The following is a 26,363-nucleotide window of genomic DNA, read 5'->3' on the forward strand; positions in this document are numbered from 1 at the left end:
AGACGGAAAGAGAGCAGTGGAAAGCCAGAGTGAGGAAGACTTTCATAGAGAAAGAAATGTTTTTTTCCCCTTAATTTCCTTCAGTCACTCCAGATTGTGAAAAAAAAAAAAATTTGTGTGTTGGTTTGTAAAGTGTGATGCATCGCTCTGGGCATCTGGGACACACACACACACACAAACACACACACACACACACACACACTCCGAATGGAGGCTGCAGAAATTACGCAACTATTGAAGGACGCCAACAACAGGCTTCCCTCAGTGTGTGTGTGTGTGTGTATGTGTGTGTGTGTGTGTGAGTGAGTGACAGAGACCATTTGCTATTTTCAGTCCGCTAGCAGACTCCCGGCCTACTGTTATTGGCTATCAGCCCAGGACAGAGAAAGGGAGTGCGAGAGAGACTTTGAATGAAAAATGAATGAAAATGAAAAATGAATGTTGATGGGAAAGGGGGCAGGATTATGGCACTGAGGGGAGGAGGAGGAGGAGGAGGAAGGGGAGGGGGAGGTCTAGGATGAAATCTGAAGTCATTTCAGTGAGGGGGAAAATTAGACGGAGGGTACAGGTTCTTTCTGCGAATTTATCATTTAGCAGTGGTGGGAATTTCCATTTTTTTCCCCCAGATTTTATTATTTTAGACAAACCACTATGAAATTGTAATAGCGGATTTTGGCTTCCTAGTGTTTTCTTCAGGGTGAACATTCTCGAAAAAAGAATGACTTTACAAGCAGTTTATAGGACAGAAAGGCGGGCAAAGCATGTGCACACTGAAGCTTTGTTTCTTTTTATTGTTTTGGGGTTCAAGTTTTTGATTTTCATAAAGTTTTCTATGTTTTACAGCCAGTCACACCACTCTTAACACTTAAACGTACATAAACCCAACAACAAGTTAGAACTTTTTCTGCAATAACTTTTAAAATAAATATCTTCTCGTGCTTTTCAGCTTGACCTGAAACTTCCAAAGAAATTGTGGTCGAGCATCTTCCTTTGACTTTAATAAGTTACTGCATGCTCACATGCTTTGGTCATAGCTTTTCCAGGCAGCCATTTTGTCCTTTTAGATAGACCTGATTCCCTCCTGATTCTCCACCCTTGGTCTCCTCCCTCTTACCCCACCCCACCCGTCACTCGTCGTTCCTTATTTGGGAAATGCCTTAATTGGATTAAACTCTATGCATCAGAAACACTTTGTCAGCATGTCAGCGCACTGTCGTGGTGTCGAGGCTCTCTGAGCCCTGTGTGTTTGTGTGTGTGTGAGACGGTATAATGAGCTGTGAATCTATCATATATCCTGATGTTTTTGCAAATTTAATTTTATTATGTATATTTTTTCTCCATTCAAATACGTTTTACTGCCATGAAATAACACATAGATGTTTCTGTGACATAGCAGAAATGATCTAACTAGATGATCAGATTGGTTCTCAGCTTTGGGCTCATTAGATGTGTAATTACATGTCAAACAAAATAAGACAAAAAATGTGAACTGTTGTAGCTGATTTGTTAAATCCACACCAAAGAAACACCTGTGATTGTGAAACATGTGATTTGAATTTCAGCTCAGTAACTCTAATACATGACGTTGCTTTAACATTGTTCTTTTTTTTGTTTTTAGGGACATAACCCGCTTAAACAATAGACATGGAACAACAGGAAATTAAAAGATGACACTTTTGATCAGTTAATCACAATTACTGGTTTCATCCTCTAAAGTGTGATTAAAAAATAAATAAATAAATTTAAAATTTGCCCTATTTGTGCCACCCTAAATTCACCTATTTTGTCACTGGGCTCTAGAAATTACAATCAGCATTTTTCAACATTTTTTTTTAATATTTTATATAATTAATTCTTAAACTAAATATATAAATCAAGGAAATAATTATCAGATAAATATATAATGAATATAAATCATTGAAATAATTATTCATGAAAATCAACATTCATTGTTGCCCTGAAAAATCTTTTTGTTAAGCTTGTGTTCTTTTAAATACGCCAATTTATAGATGCACTTTGGTGCTCATTGTTCCCACGATTTAAAAACCTCCTGATAGAAAAGCTGTTCAGCCACGCAACACATAGCTGCATTGTTGAGGCACTTCTTTCCCCCTCCTTGTTTCCTCTCTCTTTCTGTTATATCAGCTAATCATTAATGAACTAAGATTTCGATCACTGTCAAACTTCTTGTGGCTTATTCTTCTCTGTCTGCAGGTGAGCGGTCTGCCAGGGTCCGTCTTCAACCTCGCTCCCTCCCACATGTTTGGTAACAGGCTGAACCCCAACTCGGCCATGGCGGCACTCATGGCCCAGTCCGAGGCCTCACCAGCAGGTATGGCAGCATACCTATTGTGTCAGAAGTGTGTGTGTGTGTGTGTGTGTGTGTGTGTGTGTGTGTGCGTGTGCGTGTGTGCGTGTGTTCGAGAGAAAGAGAGGGAGATAATGGATAGGTCACGCCCCCTCAGTCCCACAAAGAGGTCAAGGGTCAGCACTCGTGATATTTTCAAGCTCCTCCTTCACAGCTCCAGTTACATACCACGATCGCCCCCTTTTCTCTCACACACTCACACAAACAAATACAACACATGAGTTAACACGTATATAATTTACAAAACATAGAACTGTCCTCTAAGCTGTGGGCTGTGTAAAAGAATGAGCTGGGTTGTGTGATGGAGGAGCAGAGTAGCTGCCTTCAGGGAGCTCCTGCAGCAGAGAAGAGGTGGTTTGTCGTCCGGCCAGCGCAGAAGAGCTGATGAAGGAGTAAGATGCGGCTTTAGTAATCAGAGCAGACACTTCCTGATAGAAGACATATGGTCGGGCAGAGAGGAGAGAAGCAAGAGAAAATAAGGGAGAGGAGGAAAGAGTTAAGAGCGAGGAGGAGGTGGAGGATGAAGGTAGGTAGTTCCTGCTGCCGGTCAGCAGTCATCAGAGCCAGATCCACCCTGACCTGCAGGTCAACTCACTAATCAGGCTGAATGACAGGGGGCCACAGGGCTGTGTGTGCACGTGTGTGTGCGCGAGACTAGGCAGGTTGTGTGTGTCGACACAAGCGAGCTTTGTTTGGTGGCTTTAGAAACAAATTGTGACACCATAGTGGCATCTTTATCTTTTTACCTTATCATAAAAATATTACATTTAGTCAGTAAATTACACAATATTTATCTAAGTAGAATTTTAGTGTGTGTGAGGAAAAAATTAGCATACCAATCAATTATTTGATCTGAGCTTTTATATTTATTAGCACAAGTGTCGCACATGTATTGATTCCAGCTTCTGAGATCGGAGGAGTGTCTGCTTTTTTTTTTTTTATTTATTCTTTTTTTTACATCATTGTATAATAATTTCTTGAATATCAATACCATCATCAGTGCAGGGCTGCAACTAACAATGATTTTCATTGTCAATTAATCCATAGAATATTATGCTTAATTGATTAGTTGTTCGATAAGGGAAAAATGTCAATCAGCCCAAGAGGACGCCCTCAAATGTCAAAGATATTCAGTTTACTGTCATAGAAGAGTAAAGAAATAGAAAAAAATCACATAAGATTGAAAGTGGAGAATTTTCACTTTAATTTCTTAAAAAAATATTAAAACCAAAACAGTCAGTTATCAAAACAGTTGGCAATTAATTTAACAGTTGACAAGTTACCGTTGCTGCTCTACATCAGTTAATTTTTCAGATCAATCAACTAAGCGACCGACAATCAAAAGGGAAAATATTTTGGTTCGCTGTTTTTATATAAATTAAGAATCTGAAATCAGAGAATTTTTTTGGGCATTTCTGCTTGAAAATAGACTGAACTGATAAATAGATGATCAAAATAGTTGCTGATTTATTTTCTAATCGATCAATCAACCAACCAATCAATCATTTAATCTGCCATCAATAATGAAAACGACTGTCATGAATCCATTGTGATATTTCCTTACCGACACAGTCATGTACAGCCACACAAGCGCAAAGCTGTGCTTGTGAACTCGTAGGGGTCGTGTGAGCACAAACATGCAAGGTGTGCATGTGTTTGTATGCATGTAGGCTGTTTACTTTGGCAGCCGCGTCTCTTTGCTTTGGAGTGTCTGGAGGGAGGTGCCAGGACGGAAAGGGTTACGAGAGAAAAAGGGACTTGAAAAAGAAGGCGAGCGGCGGACTGGAGTGGTGACCTGGTGGGGGTAAAAGCTGGGATTGACTGTCTTAAGTAGAGGGGAGTTTGTGTGAGTGTGTAAATGCAAAAGTGTGCGTTTGCATGTGTGTGCATGTGTGATTCATTACTCTTACTGAGGAAAATGAAAAGAAGCGTCTGGCCAGGGGCCCAGAGGGAGGAGGTAGAGACTCTCACAGAAGGTGGAGGGAGAGAGAGAGAAGCGAACATGCAGTTTGAATGAAGGCTCGTGTGAAAGAGATCCAGAGGAAGAAAGACAAAGTTTGGGAGGTTGCGGATCCATAAGTATTACAGTATGTCCACAGTACAGCAGATACATTTAGAAGCTTTTCTTGTTGTTTTGCCACAAAGTCTGCTTTTTCTCACCCAAAACTGAGCTGGTCAGAGTGGATAAATCTCAGAACAACTGCATTGTGTTTCAGTGTGAAGGTGAAAATCATGTACTGTAAGCCTGGTCAGGGGCTGAGTGGCAGAAAGTTAACCCCTTAGTTTTGTTAACACTGGCTTTGCTTTCTCATTCTTTAGGATCCCACAGACCTCACTGCTGTGTGTGTAAAAATCACAGTAGTAATAATTGATAAATCAACCATTTGTGCTACAAATCCTGCCTTAACAAATATATCTATATAGATTGACTAAAATACAGTACTCACAAGTCACATGAATTATTTCTGCTATGATAAATTGATTAATCGGTCGAAAGAAAATTAGCTGCCAACTATAATGATAATCGATTCACCATTTAAGTCAGTTTCAAGCAAAATTGTCAAGCATTTGCTGCTCCCAGCTTCTTAATTGTGAGGATTTGCTGCTTTTCTGTGTCAGTGATGATAGTTAATGAGAGTTTTTTTTGTTTTGGGCTGTTGGTTGGACAACAAAAGCAATTTGAACATGTCACTTTGGATTCTCTCTTTTTTTTTTTTTTTTTGACATTTTATAAATGATTAATCATGAAAATGATCCGCACGCATGTCATGTATGTGCTACTAAAATCACATATTATAATATTATCCGATCATGAATTTCATTTAACAAAACACACGAGAAAAAGTCCAAAACAAGGATGTTTCACTGCACGTAATTCAGCCACCATTTTCTCATTTAAAATAAATAAATAAATAAATTCAGAGAAAACTACAGAAATGTGCTTCTCCCTACTTTGCTCTGCATGTAAGACCGGGTTGTTTCAGGAATTCAGAACACTAGCCTTGTATTTAGGCCTTGAGATTCCCAAACATACTGAAAATACCTGCTGAAATAACTTGTACGTAGACCTTGGAAAACCTTGTAGACTATAATAAGTTTTAGACTGTTCAACAGGGAGTCAGTTCAACTTTTTAAAATGATTTGGACTAAAATGGGTTCTTGGACTGTTGCTTTTCGGTTGCCATCCAGAAAAATACAGTGTGTGATCCTACATAGTGCCATATGTTTAGGGGCAATCAGACCCGAGGGCTGAAACTCCAGTACAATGTTTTCCCTAGGTTTGTGGAAGAGTTAGGTGCAGGAATTTGGTGACGGGTTTGGAAGGATTTGACATCAATTTGGACAATAATTCTATCTGTGTAAAAAAAAAAAAAAAAAAAACAATTGGAAAAGCCAGAAAAACGTCTTAATTATACAACTTGTTAAAGAAGTCTACTGGGAACTGACTACAACCATTAGGTCTGGAAAAAGCCATTTAGTTAGTTTTGAAGCTCTCCACTTGATTTTCCATTCATTTGGCTCATGTGGTGTCCAATACAGCTCGGGTGCTGCGCCCAATCCTTATAATTGTAGGGAAAATCCTGCAATAAAAGCAATTCAAATACACACGTGTTTGTCAAATAACGTATATATATATATTGGGATTTGGGAGCGTTGTGTTAATGTGCCGTCAAAACCAGTCACAGATATAGAGCATATGATAATCCTTCCAGTGTTTTACAGCTGGAGTCATCAGCTCAAAATATTTGGATGTTGCACTTGGCCACATTGTGATTTTAACAATAAGTTGATTAATTGTTCCTCCATATTATAAAATACGATCTTATAAAACACTGTTAGGTGTAACTGGTAATATTTATAATCAACAATCTAATGCTTTCTCCTTGTTCTGTAAGGCAAAGACAGGAATAAAATGTAAATGAGACAATTTTAATTGTGAGTTTAAAACTCAGTGTAGGTGAGGTGGATGGCACAGAACCAGTTTAACCAGTGCAAACTCAGTACAAACGCACAATAACCAGACTGTTGGTGTCACTGCTCACCAGATGTTGGCTGTGATGCACAGTTTTGTTGTTTACTCGTCAAATAAAACAAACAAGACTTTCAGCTCTTTTCCTGCTTGCAGACAAGAGATCTTTACAAGACTGAGCTGAGAATGCTGCTGTGGAAGCTCGTCATGTTCACAAAATACTGTTTTAAACTTTAGCCAGCTAAGTGCGGACTTGGTCTTAGATGTACAATTGATTTTTGAGTGTGCATGTGTTTGTGTGTGTGTGTAGATCAGGAGGCAGGAGACGGCAGCGTCGGAGCTCAGGGCTTCTCCATAAGAGCTTCTCCCAAGACCACCCCGCGGTGAGTACACACTCGCACACACTCACACAGATGCCCTCCCCATTTACATTCCTCACTGCCCCCCTCCCTCCCCTCCCTCCTTCACCCATCCCCCCTTCTTTCTGCTTTTCCCTCCGCTGGCCCCTCGTCTCCTCTCTCTTCCTCTCACTCCTCACACACACACATGCACACTCTCCCTCTCGCTCTCACCCCTACAGGCAATTCTCGCTCTCCCAGCGAACGATAACTTGTGTTTTTGAAGGTGGCAACCATCCTTCAACTCCAGTTAGATTTTTTTTCTCTTGGTTTGATCACACATGGACGAAGGACAATCCGATGATTTTCCGCATCGCCTTCATTTGGGAACATTTGCACGGATCTTTCAGGATGGGAGTGTTGACAATAGAAATCTATTTTTGTTTGTTTCTACGTCTTTGTGGGAAGGATAATGTCACTTGATGAGGTTGGTCAGAATTTTCATTATTTGGCAGATTTCATTTAAGAGACATCATTTGTGTGGGATGGTTGGCATTTGATTTTTAAACATTGTAACAGAGAAAGTGTTGAAAGTAGCTTATTTGACATTATTTTCCATTCATTGAGGATTACTTAATGTGCTTAATGTCTTATTATAAATGTAGTCGATACATTTTTTTAATCCAAACTTCGAAGCTGTGGCAGTGACACACAAAATCGCAGTGTGTTTACGTTTGCGGTGCGATTTAAAAGTGAAAAACAGACAGCAATAGCAACTTTTCCCCACTTTTTCTCCACATTGAGCACCTCTCCGTCCACTCGACTCTCCTGCTGTCCCTCGTTTCCCCTCTTTCACACTCAACAGATTGTCTCAGCACACACACCAAGATTTATCACATCAAGACAGTCCACTTCCCTCTTTCTGTCTCCCTCTTGCACGTCCTCTTTCTTCCTCTCTCTCTGTCTCTCACACACACACACACACACAGACAGAAAGCCTGGCCCCTTTTCATTAGAGGCCACTGTAACAACAAATTGATGTAGTTTTATAGCCAGCAGTGTCTATGTTTGTCTGACGTTTATGTTAGGTCGTTAATCTCCCCATTGACCTCTCTATCTCTGCTTTTCTATCCATGCTCTCTCTCTCTCTCCCTCTCTCTCCCTTCATTCAGCTCTCCCATTGGCGGCCTGCAGATCCGCTATGACTCCTCGGGGTCGTTGCTGGGGCCGGGGTTGCTAGGGGCGGGGGGAGGCGGCGGCGGTGAGGCTGTGCCCCCGGTGGCCACCAGCATAGAGCAGCTCCTGGAGAGACAGTGGAACGAGGGGCAGAGCTTCCTGCTGCAGCAGGGAGCGCAGGGAGACGGTGAGGACACGCACATACACACCGCACACACACTGAAACACACCTGATGGTGCATGAGAATGTGCTCATGCACACATGGCTGGGTATGATTTCCAAGTCTAGTATCAATATTATATCTATTTTGCTACCTTGCTCAGAGAACTTTTTTCGATTAACAAAAGAAAAAAACAAGTTTCTTTCATTCATTTGTTTTCTTTGTTTTTTTAGTTCCTACTTAGTATTCGTAATGATAAACGTTGAATGTGTCCATTTTGATAAAGCTTTGCAGACTTTGGAAACACAAAGAATCATTGTTGGACATAAGAGACTTTAGTTGTCTTTGTGACAAAGTTTGATGTGCTGTATTTTGTAAATATAATGTTGTTAATGTAGTCTCATATCATGACAACGATATAATATCACATTATTGCCAAGCCCTATAAACAAGATTACAAATCTGACAAGACATTCGCTGCCAGCTTTCAGTACTAGTAGCACGTTTGGCACATTTCTGTGGTTCAATACTCTTCCCACACACACACTACAGCTAATCATTATCTCCACCTTTTCCCTGTTTGCCTCATTTCTCACTTCCTATCCATTGATCCATCACCCTTCTGCCTTCTAGCTGTTGCCATTTGCTCAGTCTCTCGCTCCGTCTCCTCAGTCACTTCCTCACTTTATCTGTTATTGTTGCATCTGTCGATCTCTGTCAGTTACCTCCCTACCTGAGCATCCCTGCAGGGATCTATAAAGTGAAAATGAAAAAAGGGGAAGGCGACCCAGTTGTTCGAAAGGTCGTCCTTCATTTGGACAAGTCAGGTTTAAGTTTCTGTGTCGCCGACTCCTCTATGCTGAGTCTGCACAGGCACCAGGGTCACTGTTCTGTAGCTGATCTTGACCACTGACCTCTGTGGAGTATATCTGTCCAATCAGTCACCGAGTTGCATGGTTGTGCCTTAAGGAAGGAGTGGCCTGTCAGGAAGTCAGGACATCGTTAAGTTTAGGTTTGAAAGGTCTGCTTTGACCTCAGAACGATCATTTTTATTTATCTCACACATGACCGGACAGCAGTAAATATTTTTTAGCAGGAAGCAGAAAGTGCTTCCGCTCCCCTCAGATCAATCACATCAGATCAATGAGTTTTCTCCTTCTCTTTCAGTGGTGGGCATGTTGAAGTCCCTCCACCAGCTGCAGGAGGAGAACAGGAGGTTGGAGGAGCAGATTAAAACTCTGACCATGAAGAAGGAGAGACTGCAGCTTCTCAGCGCTCAGCTATCAGTGCCTTTCACCCCCTCCACGGCCTCCTCTGGTACGCACACAGACCTAAAACTTGACTTTATAAATGATAAATGACCGCTGGGGTCATTTGCAGTAACAGTTGTTATTAATGCAAGATTGTGCAGAAAAATCAGAATAATCTATTATTACTTTGTCAGACAAAAAGATGATTGATTAACTGAAAAATTAATCAGCAGACACTAAAGCTAAATCTAAACTTGTGTTCATTTGTGTTGCAGATGTGAAAGGAGCCCACCTTGGAGCGACCGACTCATCGTTACCTGCGGCAGCTCAGGTAACAACAAACCCCTAACAAACACATGATGGTCAGCAACAAATCACTAATGTAATCACTGAGTTAGCCCCTGATCCCCAATAATTAAAGAGAAGATGCTCCTCTCTTTCTCTCTCAGGACAGTACGTCATGTGGTGGCCACAGCAGTAGTGGCTCCACCTCGTCCCTCTCCACCCCGCCCTCTGTCTCCCAGAGCCCGCCCCAGCCGCAGCTGAACGGCGTCGCCAACGTGGGAGCAGCCCCGGCCGGGCTGGGCGGCGTGGCGGGGCTGATGGGCGCTCTGGGTGCAGGGAACGCGCTGGGAATGGGGGGAATCGTCGGGGCGCTGAACGGGGTGATCCAGACGCCGGCGGGCACCGCAAGCCCTCACACACACCCCACAGGAGCATCTACGGGCGTCACGTTGCCCGTTAATAACAGGTGCGTCCAGAAAGCTTTTTCATTCCTAACGTGAGGGAGCGTCCGACCTCATCTCTTGGTTTCTTAAGATGTTTGAATGTGAACTTTATTGCGTCCTCTCCTTTGTCTTTCCTCTTGCTTGCGTGTCGGATTGTAGCAGCTCAGCAACTAGTAAGAACAGGTGAGACGGAAGTCTGTTACAACCTGTAGTCTGTCAGAGGAGAGTGTGTGAAGATGTCACCGTACTGCTTGTGTTGTGTGTGTAGTTATGTGCATTCATATCCTCTTAAAGCTGTATTACTTTCTTGCTTTTCTGCAAAGTTAAATTCATTAAGACTTTCTTAATAAAAAAATACATAAACAGCAATACATGTAAATACTTCTGTCGTCTGTCGGTTTATAAGTTGACATACTTATTTTATGTGTGTTGCATTTTAGAGTCCCTGGTGTAAACCTCTGTCTTTTAAGTTGTGTAATAAAATGTTAGTTGTGTTTTTTTGGACAACAGTTTGTTTACTGTGTTGTGTTCTGTCTCGTCAGCGCTGCGCGGCTCGGCCTGCTGTCGGAGCAGCAGAGACTCATCCTGCAGCAGCATCAGCTCCAGCAGCTGCTGTCCTCGCAGCATTCAGCGGTACGAAACACATACACACAAACACACAACAACCAACACACACACCGCTATCACACACAGTTAAACACACACAAAGGCACTGAGCTACAACTTTCCTCCGAGATTAACTATTCTCAATCCCTCATTTTTCGTCCGCCTTCTTTCCTTGTCTGAAACTTTCACTAATTTTATCCTCCTCCCTCCCCCCTTCCTCCCTCCATCTCTCTCCCCCAGGAGCAGCAGCAGGTGTTGCTCTACCAACTGATGCAGCAGCAGCAGGACCTCCAGCAGCTGCAGTCCCTCTCCTCCTCTGCCCAGATTCCCTCCATCCCGCTCTCCTCCGCTCAGCTGCCCATCAACAACCTGCTGCCCGGCGCCCAGGGCCAGGGCCAAGGCGCCATCACCGCCAACCCCTTCCTGGCGCTGCAGCACGCACACCCTGACACACACGCCTCGGGGGCACAGAAGCCGCGGCTAGCGGAGAAAGCTATGGGCGTCGCGGGGCAGGAGAAGACATGACGGCAAATGCTCTTCTTTGGTTTTTTTTGCTTTGTTTTATAAATAAATATGCAGAGTCTTCGGGAGATCTGACTGTTGGTCAACTTTGTAGTTCATTGATGAGAACGTTTTGTGTTCCTGGTAGATTTTTCTTTCCAGTAATCTGTGCTTATACATTAGCACGCTCTAGTTTACCTTTTCGGGTTTATTTTTACAACTTTTCAGGTTACTGTCTTCATTTTTATTATTTATTTCCATCCAATTTTAGATTTAGTTAATAGCTTTAGTGCTGCTTCAGGTTCTTATTATGTCACTGTTGAGATAATTATTTTCATTTCATATCACTGGTAGCAGCTTAGCTTCGATAAATGTTCACACGGTGTGTCCGTTCTCGTCTCTCAACGGGTGAGTTGACTAACAGGTCAGCTTTAGCTTTAGTTTCTTCTTCTCTAATCTCATTATTCTGCTTCCTCCTCACATTTCGTCTTTCTCTTGTTACTGTGTCACGTTTTTTTTTTTATTCTTTTGCTTCCACATTTCTCTCACCGCTTCCCCATCCTCCACACTTGCATCCCTCTCCGTCTAGTCTCTCTGCTGTCTCACTCTCTCAGGGGCCTCAGCTATCACACAAGCTAGCGCAACACACACACTGTACCACAAGTGTAAAAAGAAAAAAAAATAGTAGAAATACATGAATATAAAAAAACTACAATTCCCTACCACAGGACTTAACAGTAGCAGATGTATGTTTGACATCTGTCTCGCAGTGGTCCTGAGGGGGAATCGTGAAAATATCCCACATGTTCTCGCCGTTGCCTCTCTTCCCGTGTCTCTTTCACTCCGTTTGCGCAGATCCATTAATGTCAGTGAGCCAAGCCTCGTACAGTCACCGCAGAAGCCTTGCTTTTGACTGTCTCTTCTCTGGGCCAGATTCAGGGGGCTCACTCAGGGAAGTGAAATGAAAGAGGAAAAAAAAAAAAAGAAGAAAAACAGCCAGTTGAATGTTTAGAGGGATTGCATTAATCCACATGGCACAGACTCACAAAGAGAAATTATGCAGTTGGTGTTCAGCACGTGGAAGTCATTCCATTTTCATCTTCCTGATTGAGCCCCCCGCTGCAGCTACCTCTCGAGCAGGACCAGCCTATCAGGACCTAAAAGGCCGACAGCAGCGGCCGCTTCAAAACAAACTCACAAACAGTCAGGACTGGCCAATCAGGGTCCAAACCCCAAGTGCCTGAGGCCAAGGAGGGGAAGGCGGGATTTATTTTTCCTTTTACCTGTGTCCCTGTCACTTACATCGCTACTGGTAATTAAGCTGCGTTGCCACGGCAACAGATTACAAAAAAGACTTGTTAAAGTCAGGCTGGACGTGCCGTCTCTTTAATGAAAACCAGGAAATATTATTCTGCTGCATTCTCTAATATCAAAGCCAACTTTGTATTGTGCTTTTTATTTATTGGGAGTTTGTTTGTCTATCAGGCATAAGATGATATATTTTAAAAGCCTGCTGGTGTTGCAATCTAACATCATTTTGTACTACTGTGTAAAGTTTTGTTTGTCTTTTTCTCATACAGTCGAATCTTGCTGTAAACCCTTTTAATGACTTCTATTCTGTGTTGTGTTTGAAAGCTAGAAGCTACTTGATAGTTGGCTGATTGGGGAGGGGGTGCGGCTGTATATAGCTGTTTGTAGGGGGGAGGAAATGTGTCCGGAGGGGTGTTCAGTGGCACAGTTTTTACCTCGTTAAGTGTACATAGACCTTTCTCATTGGCCGTTGGTGTACATAAGTGATTGTGATTGGCCGTGTTGGTGTGAAGGAAAGCCAATGAAGCCTCAGTTTGTGTGTGTGAATCTTTAGGACCAGAAAAAAAAAGGTTGACAGTGACTGGACACACAAAGTATTAATTTATTTTTATATGTTCAGGGACATTGTGTTTCTTTTTTAAGTTTTGCACCGTTTTTTGTTTTTTTTTTCTTTTGATGAGAAGTCATTTTATACTGGGGGAGGGGGGGCACCGTGTTTTCATCTGTGCACACATTTGTTTGGATCAATTTTGTACAAGTGGAAAATAACAAGGGGGGTGCGGGAGAAATTTTGACATTGTATTTCAAAACACCAAAATAAAGAAACACTATGGATAAAGTAACACGTCTTGGTCTTTGTGTTCAGGAGTTTATTAGATTTGTACCATTTATTGCCCAGGTGGGAAATTTATTTGGCAACACAGCCATTTACACATAAATGTGTTTTATATATTTTATACAGTACTCGACAGATTTTTGTGTTTTAGTTGAATAAAATGACAACATGTTTTTATTGCTGCCAAAGTCTTTGTGGATTTGATTATTGGCAGTAGTTACGATGGCTTCAATTCAAATAAGCATGAATGATTAAAGGTGCACTGTGTAGTTTTGGAAAATAAATTCAGAAACTCTGAAAGGTAATATTTACAATATTGAAAAGATAATGATGCAAACTCATAAGATTTTCATAAGTGAATAAACAAGCTGTTCTCAGAGGAAAATAAGGTCCGCAGAACACTGTTTATTTATATGTGGCGGACCCTGCCACCTTTCTAGCTTCAAAGTAAAACTATGAAATTGTCCTTTAGGGTCAGTTTGTTTATTCAGTTTATTCAATCATGAAAACAAAGAGTTTGATTTTTTAGTTTGTTTAAAATATTTTTATTTCATTTCAATTTAATTAAATTTGACTGAAATGTCCTCCCAAAAACTACATAGTGCACCTTTAAGTTGTATTTATCATCATGCTCATTGATCAATGGGGGAAAAAATTAGCTGAAGTTAGCCAAGGACAGATGTTAAAAAGGGACCCTAAAATAGAATAAAAATAACATACAGGAACGCAAGACAGTACACATACACCTATCACCTATGAATAACACTTCACTGTAAGACATGGGAAACAGCTAAAATTGAGCCCAAATAAAAATAATACTTTAATGATTCAAGTTTTTTTTTTAGTTTTTCACATACAAATCATGACCCCTGAAGTGACTACAGATACACTGAGGATAAACCAGAATATATATAAATATTATTTTAAATTAATTGACAGAAGGGTGTAATGGCTTACCTGGTTTATATTATATATCATTAATTATACCGAAAATTCTGGAGGAATTGGCGGCAGCAGCGAGGTGTGATTTATTCAGTAACAAGGGGGAGGGAAATGAATAATCATGGAGCTGAGAAGTGCCAATAGAAGCTGAACATCTTTAAATTTAAACAATGTGCTTCGAGGCTCCTGTCCTAACAAATATGCACACACACACACACACACACACACACACACACACACACACACACACACACACACACAAACCCTGAAGCTGATGACTTCCAGCTGCCAAGAAACAACCAGTTTGTGTGTGTGTGTGTGTGTGTGTGTGTGTGTGTGTGTGTGTGTGTGTGTGTGTGTGTGTGTGTGTTTCGAGGTGGGGGCACCATTCTGCTACATCTGCTTCTGCCCTGGTAATTAAAAGCTCACTTTCCTCCTGCACCCCTGCTCCCCCAAAAATACCCCCCTTCCTCACCCCCCTCAGGAGTTTTAAGTCGCCCCTCCTTGCACAACACACACACACACACACACACACACACACACACACACACACACACACAATCTAACCTGCATTCAACAACACAACCCCCCTTTTCTCTTCCCTTTTCTCAAGCACTTGCTCACACACACCCCTCCCACTACCAAATATCCCTCACCGTGCACACACCACACACATACACACACACTCACTATCAGCCCTGTCAATCACAGCCAGGCTGTTTAAACAGCATATACCCCCTCCCTCCTCCTCCACTACCACCACCACCCAGGACCATCTCTTTTATAAGCCTCCACCATCAGAGCTGCCTCCCCTCCACTCCCCGTAATAGCAGCACCACCCTGCCACACACACACACACACACACACACACATAGGGCAGAGCTGCTGTGTCCATCATCGATCACACTCCCCCAGAAACCCTCCCCAGGGGTAGCAGGGCTTACCAGCTGATGGAGGACCCCTGTGTGCTGCCCGACCAGGTGCCTGATCACAAAGTCAAAACACTACTAAGCCCTGGTGTTAGGAGACAGGAAATTTTTTCCCTCACACACACACACAGAGCAGATAGCAGGCCAGCAGGAGGGTTAAGCCCTAGATGATTAGACAAATGTTGGGCAGAAATCTGCAGCTTCAGAGGCCGAGCTGGGCTGCTGTCACCGAGGAATGCGCCGCAGCAACATGGATACCTGCCTCCGAGTGAGCAGGCTCTCTCTGCGCCTGCCTTCCTTATTCTCCTGCTGCAAAAATGAAGCTTTCTTAATTGTTTGGCATTTTTTAGAGACAACAAAAGCTGGAGGACACAAGTGCAATCAAGACAGCTCAAAGCAGAGTGAAACCTGAAGAGAGGAAAGCTTGATTTGATTCTGGATTTTATTTGTGTTGTCTTGATTGGATCCATGAAAACCAAATGACACAGCTTGAAATGATTTGACAACCATATAGTGCACGTGTTACTACATTCACAAGTCAGGTAAAACAATAGAAGTTATTATCAGTTGTTATTAGGCTAATATAAACGTGCTTGTATACTTGTGTTAACATAATATATGTCAAGTATTATAGATGTATTTAAGGGATGATGGTAAATTACATAATTACCACAAAAAGTGGGGGTTAAACTTACACTTAAAAAACTGACTTAAACACACACACACACACATACACACACACACACACACACACACACACACACACACACACACAAGGAACAGTGAAATATGGAAAAAGCCCCAAAATTTTGGAAATGAATGCCAGAGAATGCAGGAAAAGGAGCATCTACGAGAATTTTTTTTTTTAAGAGTTTCCATTATTGTTCATTTCTACCAACCACTAACCCCGCTATGACCCATGATTAATGCGACGCTGGTGTGTTTCTAACCGGTCCACACAACTACAGGGCCAGAATGCTGCCAGTTCACCACTGTTCAAATTTGGTGATAATGAATTTTGAGAAAAGTTCCGGTTCAGGCTTGTCTGTGTGAAAGAAAGATCCATTTTGACACATTTTACAACAACACTGTCAATACACAAACATAACAAGACAGGACAAAAGTACTCATGTCTCTACTGAACAGGACTTAAAGGAGAAGTCCACTCAAAAATGCAAATTCAGTCATTATCTCCTCAGCCCCGTGCTGATGGAGAGTTGGTTGAAGTTTCCCCAAAACATTTCTGGAGCTTCACAGCAAAACAGCATTGCAGCATTCCAGATGGGGACTTGTTTTAAACTTGAAAAAACAACTGGAAATAAAAACATAAAATGGCTCCTTGCAGCTAGTCCTGTGTAATCCAAGTCTTTGGAAGTCCAGAAATGCCAAATTGATGTATTTGCACCCTCATTTAAGCTGAAATATTCACTATAAGCTAGCTGCTAAGTTAAAAGAGTTGGCCACTAGAATAAATAAGGTACAATTCTGTTGAAAAAACAACTAAATAAATAAATATCTTTGCAAATGTTATCTCCAACCTTTTAGTTTTAAAAATCCAAATAGTGGAAAAATTGCAAAAGCACTGCAATTTAACTTTGTCCCTGACAAGCTGATGGTTTGGAGATACATGCTTTTCACAAGACACTGATCATCTTTCTCATCCTGGATAAACTCAGATCAGTTCGGATGTCACACTACAAATGAAAGCGAAACCGTAAAACAAGTTAACCAAGTGCCATGAGTAATTCCTACACGGGTTTCGGCGTATGTTTGGTAATTCAGTTAAATGATTTAATTAGACCTCAGCCTCAAAGAGAGGCAGCAAAGAGCAATAAAGCTGAGAGAGGCTCCGCTGTAATAAACCATTAGCAGGAGGAGGCAGCCGCTGGTGTGTGTACAGTAATGCAGTGTAAATCATCACAAGAGTGGCTGCCATTAGGAGGCTTAATCCTGGCCAGAAACCTGCAGTCAGCTGCTAGGGGCCCTGATCCGGTGCAGAGTGGAACCAGATCCGGCAAACAGAGGTGTTTAGGAGGAAGAGGAGGAGGAGGAGGAAGGGTACAAGGAGAGTGTAAGGGGAACAGCTGAGGAGATTCCCAGGGTATGTGTGTGTGTGTGTGTGTGTGTGTGTGTGTGTGTGTGTGTGTGTGTATGCATGTGTGTGTGTGTGTGTGTGTGTGCCCCCCACAGGTCTCTCTCCTGTAGGATAATGGTGGCGAGGAGAAGCAGCAGGATTCAGCCTCATCCCTCTTCATTCTCAGATAGCTCGTATTCTTCTGCTCAGTGACACTCCTCTGTCACCCCCGACACACACACACACACTCACACAACCTCACACACACACACACACATACACACATCCTTCCCTCTCTGTCTGTCTCTCCCTGCTCTCCCTAAAGCCTCTGCTGCCACAACACACATGCAGTGTCGTAAGAGTAAACACAAAACAGAGCAAATTACAGTAATTATAACACAAGAAATGCACCTTAACTTATTTTAATGTGAAAGTCAACTCACATCAGTTTCGTTTATGTAGCGTAAAATACAAATATGTGTTTCAGAGGGTTTTACAATCTGTATCTCTCTGATTCACACTGTGCTGTGTGAGTACTTACAGTTAAAATCAGGCAAATTAAAGTAATACACAATCATTATTCACACTGAAACATCCTGAGAGCCAAATACTTAAATAGCTAAATCAGGTAATTACAGAGACAATAAAACTGCAAGCAATTATAGAAAACCTGCACAAATGTAACCCATTTTATTTACATTAGTCTAAAGAGTTAATAAATAATTAACTGTACATCTATCTATCTATCTATCTATCTATCTATCTATCTATCTATGTTACATGTTTATTTGTCATATGTGGAAATTGCAAATAAACAAACCTAAATAAAAATGTTAAATTCTCAAAATACATAATAATTGGTTACACAAGGGCAACTCTACTATTTATGTATTTTGAATTACATTTTGGATAAATTAAAAGGTTTCTTAAAAAGGTTTACAAAGAAATAAAAGCCTTAAAAGTTCTAAATAATGTGAAAATGTATTTCAGATTTAAAAGGCCTTTTAAATAACATGAGATAATGTGAAGTGAATCTAACTCTGTTGGCCACAAACGCTGAACAGTAGCGACGTGCAGCAGCAGCAGCCTCTTCCCGGGACTCAGCGGCGCCTCGTCCGCCCTTCTGCCGCGCGGAGTGAAGCGCTGCGCGGCCGGCGAGCCGTCCCTCCCCCGCTGCCTACCGGCGAGAAGAAAGGAGCTCCGAAAACCGCACACAAGCGGTTAACAGCAGGGTAACACCAGCGTGCCCCGGGAGTGCATACATTCAGCGGTGACGGGTGGGGGGAGATTTAAAAAGCATGCATTATTTTCTGCAGTCTGCTATTCCCCTTTATCAGAAGGGGAAATGCAGCTCAGCCGCAGTTTGTACAGCAGGAAGAGTTCACAGCTCTGCGGGTCAGACCACCGTGCACACTCCACCTCAGCCTCCTCCACACTCACGACATTTTTTAACATTTAAAATCTCGTCAAATGTAGGAACAAGTCTGAGAATAATTATCACACATTTCCCTGAAATTATTGTTCTAAATGTTTTCGCCTTTGTCCACTTACTGAAACAGAGAGCCTAGTGGCTCTGGCGTGTATTTCATCTACTCTATACTACACATGTAGCATATATTCGTGTATAATGTGATGTCATGATGTAGACACATTTAAAATTTTGAAGAAGAAAAAAAATACACATAAGTCAGATTATGATTATGTGACCTTCAGTGTGTCCCTCATTTTACAATCATATTTTATAATATTCACAAATTGACTTGCAGTAGCCACGTTTTAATTAAATCAATTAATTCTAAACTATATATGACTATTTTTAATTGGATCCAATTGTTTTACTGTGATGTTTTGTCCCTCTATTATGGCGACCTCCAGTGTGTTGTTTTATTTTGAAAACCGTCCACCACAGCAGCCAACTGCAGGGAAGCCACATGACCCACACAGAACAGTAATGCACTAGATTATGTATAAATTCAATTAAACTCATCTCTTTTTTTTCCCTCTGCAAGCGGTATTTTCCCTGTTGTTTTAAAAGCCTGACTCGTGCTAATTGTGGCACAAATGCGTTTATTTATTTTGAAGAGACAAACAGCCACCATGCTGATTTTACTGGGATGTTTTGTATCCATAGTAACCTGTTAGAAAATGAATTAAAAAAATAGAATAACACCAAAAATTAAAGGCACGAACACACATAAACAACATGCACCTTCTGCTTTAAAATATTTGCATCCTGCCCGGGTAAATAAAAAGAAAACAAAAGACAACGTTGTATTTCCTGTATTTACCATCAGTGTGAATGGGCTGCGGGGTGAAGAATGAAACACCATTACAAGGACAGGTGGTGCTGGCAGAGATGAATGTAATCTGGTGGGGTTATAATGAATGTGACGGGATATAGATCTGAGATGAGATCTGGTTTGATCATCAGGTAAAAATAGATCAGTCAGCGGCAGATCATTACTGATAATTACTTCCAAGAGAGGTCTATATTATTAAATAATTCCAGGCCTGGTTAGTGGTGTGTGTGTGTGTGTGTGTGTGTGTCTGTGTGTCCATATATAATAATTACAGTAAAAGCAATGTCTTTTTGTACTTGTTGTCAGCTGCCAAATTTGATTTTAGTATTCATCAAGCAATTTTAAAAAGCTTCCGCATGCATAACAAATCATAAATCCTCTGATACCCACCCCTCTGCCCCACCTGTGTGTGCGTATTTTCATGATTAGCTCATAAACATCGGGAGGGGAGAAAGCTGCTGAAATAGGGAGCGTTTCACACACAAACACCTGGGGGCCCGGGGAGGATATAAGTGCCTTGCTCAAGGACACTGCAGTGGGCTGTAAAAGGAAGACGTCCCTGTGGAGACTTGAAGGTAATTTCCAGTGCTGAAATCAGAACATCAGAGACTGGAGAGGAGTCGAACCGCCGCTGCAATCACGATAAATGAGCCAACAACAAGCATGTAAAGAGACCTGGGAGCTCTCTGACGGCAACAGCTGTTATATGGTAAAGACATGGGCTGCATGCAGGCTGATGTGTGTGTGTGTGTGTGTGTGTGAGAGAGAGAGAGAGAGAGAGAGCCCTTCCCCTCCCCTGTTCATCCACCTATCAGCAGGCCTCATTTATTATGCAGACTGGAGACCCCTGGGCTGGAGGGGAAGGCTAGTGTGTGTATGGGTTTGTGTGTGTTTTGGAAATGTGGGGGCTTACATGTGAGCACACACACACACAGAGAAACATAGAAACACACACAGCTGATTCAGTTTCTTTGCTCACAGATACATGCTGTGGGAGCGAGGGGCCGAGAGTGGTATGGAGACAGCAGAGAGAGAGAGAGAGATGTTTGTGTGTTAAACTTCCTGCATCAACTCTGATTGAAGTATGAATCCAAAGAAAGAGGGCTGAGGAGTTTTAAAGGTAAGTGTGTGTGTGTGTGTGTGTGTGCTGTTGGAGCGTGTGTGTATGCGATCACACCGACCTTGAGAAAGGAGCTGTAAATGAACTGCACCTCACCCTGACAAGCATCTGTGTACACAAGTAGCCTCAATACAAGATGTTTAATTAATTTGCCACAAAGATGACACATCAAAACAGCTGTGGCACCTCTGTCTCCGACAATGCAAGACATGAAAGGCGGGAGGTTTATTAAAGCAGACAGATTTAATCATTTCACTGGAAATATGATCCATTAATTGACCGAAAATGCGCCTTTTTCCCCATCGAGGGTTTGGACTCTAATGCAACCACAAATGTTCTAGTGTTACATGGAGGATATGATAATCCTCCCAATGACGTAAAGCAGCTTGTAAAGGCAGAATAAGTGATGTAAAATCCTGTCTAATAGTGGAAAGAGACTTTTATTTGACAGCTATATTTACTTTTAATACACTTAATACACTATAATATACTCATAAGCTTATAAAATAAAAGCTATTGTGGTTTCCAGCCATTGCAGCTTATGGAACCTTTGATATCGAAGAGTTGTCAGTTTGACCAAACAACACAAACATTTCCCCACTAAATTTCTCCATTGATAAAAAAGACCACTTTTTCACCTGAAAAAAAAAACAGGGTCCAAAATATGAAATCAAGTTCCTTCTTTCCCATCAACCATCTGTCGACCCCTCAGATTCATCTGGTGACCTACTGGAGGGGCTCAGCCAATCAGCCTGGGATACACTAGACCAGAGGCTGGCAACCTTTTTCATATAAATTAATTAATTTTCTTAACGGGTGCCATATGAACCTTAACGTCGACATTGAGTTTAATCATCACACTGTATCATAATTTAAATCTCGAAAGGATCTGTCATTTTATTTAATCAATTGAGGCGAGCTGTCTAACAACATTTTTTTTTTTAAATCCTATAATCAGAACATTGTAATTATATATGAGACCCGCTGTCCTTCATCAACCCTACCTGTCTTCCACCAATCTTGTTCATTAGCAACAAACTTAAATAAATACTTAGTTTTTTTTTAACTTCCTCTGATTACAAACTACATGCACACTTCCAGTTTCAGCAGACTCTCTCATTTGGTTGCAATGGCAGCAGAGTCAAGTACAACAAACAGAAATTAGCGCTGTACAAGAATGCTGCAATCCGCATGCAAAAACATCCACACAGTTGAAATGATCGATCTTGTTCTTCAGGATTAAACATTTCCAGACTCTTGCAGACTCATTGCTGGTGTGCCATTGGTTAAGCTAAGGCACGTCAACGGTGGCACGCCTTAGCTTAGGTTGCTGACCCCTGCACTAGACTAAGCCGCCTAACTTTATATATAGTAGTTAAAAGCAGCTCCACCATGACCAGAGAGGCTAAAACAGTAAATTGTTACCGTGGTAGTTCTTTTACCAAACCTCTTTTTAGGCACATTTGGCTAAAAATACTGTTGACAGTAACATTTTATCATAAGAATAATTCAGAATGGTGAATTTATAGTTAATTAATCTTTTAATTAATCTAGTTAATAGTTATTTTGCTGTTAATAAACAATGAATCACTTTATAAACCTTTTTTAAGGCCAATGTTACAGAATATAAATAAATCAGTTGCAACCGCAATAACGTTTATAGATGAACTACACAGTATTTATTAAACATTTACAAAGTTTAATAAATATTAGCTGCAACTTTACAATAAACAATTGCTTAATACTTAATTATGGTATGACTTTGAATTTGAAGTTGTTGGGGTTTACATTATAGTACTGGTACTTTACTTGAGTAAAGCATGTAAACACTTCTTCCACTTCTTAAAGGTGCTGTTTGTAGTTGGGAATGAGATTCATAAACTTTTCTTCCAAGTAGCACCTTTAAAGTGTTTCAGTTATACAAAGGACAACCAGGAAATGAGTGTTTTCTGGAGCACCAAACACTGAATATTAACCACCAAGTAACAGGTCTCTTGGTGCCATTTTAACTATTACATTATGATACAACAGATTAGACCTTAACATGTTACTGAGCCCCAGCAGATCTAAGATACATAGAGCTCAATAATCTGCCCTGACACACTGTGATTGTATAAGAGCATAAAATGACTAGAAAGTGTATTTTCTGATGTTAAAAACTAGCATTCTTCATTAGTCTCCCTCATTCCAAGCTGTTGACATGCATTAGTGGCACAATTATAAGAGCTGTGGTCTAATCTTTTAAAAGTCCCAGGGTAATGTTGGAAGTGGCCAGAGGAGAAGGGGAGAGGGGGATGGAAGGGGGATAAAGGGAGGAATGGGAGGAGAGAAACTCAATCTAAAGCACCAGGTGCACCTTTTGTCGACATAATCTCCCAACCCTTGAGACCGCGCACACACTGGCCAACATATACAGCCTTTCATACGTACACATGCTGCCTTTTCGACCAGGGGGATTTGGATCCTGGGTTGGCTCTGGTCATATGTAAAAGGGGACTCTCAGGTCACTGCGCTGCCAGAACGTGGGTTTAGTCCATTTTGATTTATGTAATAATCAACAGGACAAGGCCTTGAACTTTTTTTTTTTTTGCATTGAAGCGATGATATGGATTCATCACAACAGGCTGACATTGTGTATAAAATTGTCGTCAAAAGAATACCTGTGCAGATTAGCAGGAACCAGATAAAAAGAAAAGGAGAACTGTCGGGAGAAATGCTGTCACATGTAAATTTAAAGCACATGTGCCCCTCTACGCAAGTGTTTTCATGTGTGAACCAGCTCTCACATTGTATTCTGACATCCAGTGTTTTTACCCAAGGCAGAAACAAAAGAAATCCACGAGTGTTTTTGTGTTTCTGTTCAGCAGCTATGGATTAAACTCCCATTCATCATTATAACAACAATAAAGAAATAATGAAACACGCTTTAATGTAGTGAGAGCACATATAAGTACGTCTCAAGGTGTTTATTAATGCCTTTGTCAACAGCTATAACTCAACATATGACTTCATGGGTTTTCAACACATTCATTAAGAGTTTAAAAACAGTTTTGAACATGCCTGTGAGTGATTTATATAAACACTTAATAAACCCCAGTTTGTTCTTGTATAAAACTGTGTATCATCATATATGTTTGGAGCTGTGTTCTCCAGCATGAAAGAAGTTACAACGGTAGACAAATAAACACTTTAAGTGAGTCTGTGTGACTGCTCAAAGAGGAAATAACACTCTCTTCCTCATGCAAATAAAATGTAAAATTAAAGGAGCACTATGTAGTCTTATTTTAATTAGAAGAGAAAGCTTTTTTAATGCCTAAACAAACTAAATAAACAAACTCTCTTCGTAACCCTAACCCTAGCCCACACTTATTCACTTTTATTGCTGAGAGTGAAATAAGATCATTAGCATGTCTGTATGCTAAATATGAAGCTTGACCAGCTGCCAGTTAGCTTAGCTTAGCATAAAGACTGGAAACTGGGAGACAGCTCACCTGGCTCTGTCAGCAGGTAACAAACAGTGAACAAAATCTCCTCTCCAAAAACTACATAGCGCCCCTTTAATAAGCAATAAAACACAGCCTCGCTCAGGTCAGTACACACAGGGGTTTTGTCTCTATTGCCATACTTTGTCTGGTGACTAATGTCAGCTAACATTAGCAAACTTCCCGTACATGTTGTTGTGACACGTCTGAGTGTTTGCGCCTCTCTACTCGTACATAGGTCACAAGTAGGTCACATGCAGACACCACTGGTTTAAGATTCGCTGGTGGAGGGATAAAAAAACACATTCTTAAAACAGAAGGATATGCAGAGCAGCGGTGGCTGAATGAAGGGAACAGGACCTGAGCTCACACCCATTGTGAGCCTACAGACATGTATTGATGCCTGTCAGTCAGCCCGCTGCATTGCACAGGGAGGCAAAACAAAGATCTGCCTTCAGAATGGCAGCAGCGGTTGTTGTGGTGCATCTAAAAGCTCGAAATGTTTGAATGCTTGCACAAAAACACACCCTTGAATAACGCTGCAGCGCATGTTAATCAATGGCTCTTAGCACAGTGGATTTAAGCGGGGCCGGGCGCCCCTTGTCCACAATCCCTCACCCGTCATCCTTTAAGCTCGACCCCTAAACTCCTGTAAAGCCTCAAGTGGGGACGAAGCCAAGGACGGAGCAGGCTGCTCATTGTGATTTAATCTCTCCCCGGCCTCTCCCTCCACAGCCAGAACAAACATCAAATATGGCCTCCTTATCAGGCCCGCCCTGCTCTATCTATCTATCGCCAATCAATATCTCCTATTCTGTGTGTGTGTGTGTGTGTGCAGGCTTGTAGGAATGTGTGTGTCTGTGTGTGTGTGTGTGTGTGTGTGTGTGTGAAACAGGTCTCAAGGGCTGCGCTAACTAAGGTCAAAGATCAGGTATAACCCTCCAGCGTGGAATGACAGATGTGGCCGGAGGAAAACAAGATAAAAGAAAGAAAGGGAGGGCAAAAAGAAAGTGTGTTACCAGTTGCGTGTGTCCTAAACAACAGATCATAAAAAAAAAAGTGTTGTTGTTATTGCTGCTGTTGTCTCAGCTTACGGGTATAACATCGCCTCAGGTCAGAGGCAGACATCAGATCGGCTTACCTGAGTGAACGTTGGCCTTGAACAGTGTGCTTTCGGCAGCCAAACGAGCAGCCGTACGGTCGCACACACGTGGTTAAACGCCTCCTTCAGTCACAGGGAAGAGGAATGAGAATCAAAAAAGGCGTCGGCTTCTCGTGCTTCCTGTTTGCAGCGAGGAAGCAGAACCAAATGTTAGGCCTTTGACCACACACACACACACACACACACACACACACGAATCCAAAGGTGGCATACGTGCATGAAAGCCACTTCTCCTCCTCCTCCCCTGCATGGGCATGGATTTACATAGGAGAGAAAATAAGTGTATGCATATGCATCAAGGGGGGGCTCCTGAGGTGATATGACACCCTGTGTGAGCCTCTATTCACCATGAAACAGCTCCATAAAGCTGCAAAAATGCTGCCAGAGCTGCTGCAGCCAGGCTGTTAGAGATAGATGGGAGAGAGGGAGAGAGAGAGAGAGAGAGAGAGAGAAGGGGGGAAATCCTTTGTTCTGTCAAGGACTTAACACAATCAGAGTGTACAGTGTGTCAGGAGCGCACAGGCATATATCAACTTCAATCTCTTTTTAATGAAAAATCCTGCCCTCTCTAATATGTGCAAATTAACCTCTTCTCCTCCCTCCCTCCCTCCCCTCCTCCTGCCTCCTGCTTCCCCTCCTCTCTCTCCCCTCTCCCTTACAGAGGCCCCTCACTCACTCCCTCTATCCTCTCTTCTCGCTCTCCACCCTCTTCTTCCTCTTCTTCCTCCTCCTTTCCCACCGTCCGTCTCGCTTCACTTTCACCAGCTTCTCCACGTCGCTCTCATTCAGAGGGTGGAGGGCCCAGAGAGAGAGAGACTGATAGAGACGCGCTCCTGCTGTCCATACGCTTGTTGCTTTAGCCCCAGCACAGCAATTATCTACATCACCAAATGATCAGAAAGCAGCAGAAAAAACATCCCAAAGTCAGTGTCTGGAATTTAAATTCACCCTCCATCCGTCCATCCATCCTCCTCTGCTCTCTTTGGTTTTCATCTCCAGCACACACACTCTGGATCATGCTATTACCCTGATTATCCTGATGAGTTGGTCAGATCCTCGCCTTCTCATTCTGCCCATGCTGATTGTAATTTAGAAATTACACCTAATGAG

At 41.9% G+C, this 26,363-nt stretch overlaps 1 protein-coding gene across 4 annotated transcripts in view; it reads left to right on the forward strand.

Moving 5' to 3' along the window:
• The window catches only part of mllt10 (MLLT10 histone lysine methyltransferase DOT1L cofactor), a 48,683-nt gene extending 35,458 nt beyond the window's left edge, over positions 1-13,225 (forward strand). For 3 of the 4 annotated variants that reach the window (XM_084340950.1, XM_084340952.1, XM_084340953.1), the window contains 9 exons: positions 2,215-2,332; positions 6,649-6,721; positions 7,849-8,039; positions 9,181-9,330; positions 9,539-9,594; positions 9,713-10,014; positions 10,151-10,174; positions 10,534-10,624; positions 10,838-13,225. In XM_084340950.1, the coding sequence (XP_084197076.1) occupies positions 2,215-2,332; positions 6,649-6,721; positions 7,849-8,039; positions 9,181-9,330; positions 9,539-9,594; positions 9,713-10,014; positions 10,151-10,174; positions 10,534-10,624; positions 10,838-11,122 (1,290 nt within the window). In that variant the 3' untranslated portion in view covers positions 11,123-13,225. The remainder of the gene's footprint in view (positions 1-2,214; positions 2,333-6,648; positions 6,722-7,848; positions 8,040-9,180; positions 9,331-9,538; positions 9,595-9,712; positions 10,015-10,150; positions 10,175-10,533; positions 10,625-10,837) is intronic. The other variant, XM_084340951.1, reaches the window with a different exon arrangement.
• The last annotated feature ends 13,138 nt before the right edge of the window (positions 13,226-26,363 follow it).

The sequence above is a fragment of the Pagrus pagrus genome, assembly GCF_965226575.1.
Source record: "Pagrus pagrus genome assembly, chromosome: 20".
Taxonomy (NCBI): Eukaryota; Metazoa; Chordata; class Actinopteri; order Spariformes; family Sparidae; genus Pagrus; species Pagrus pagrus.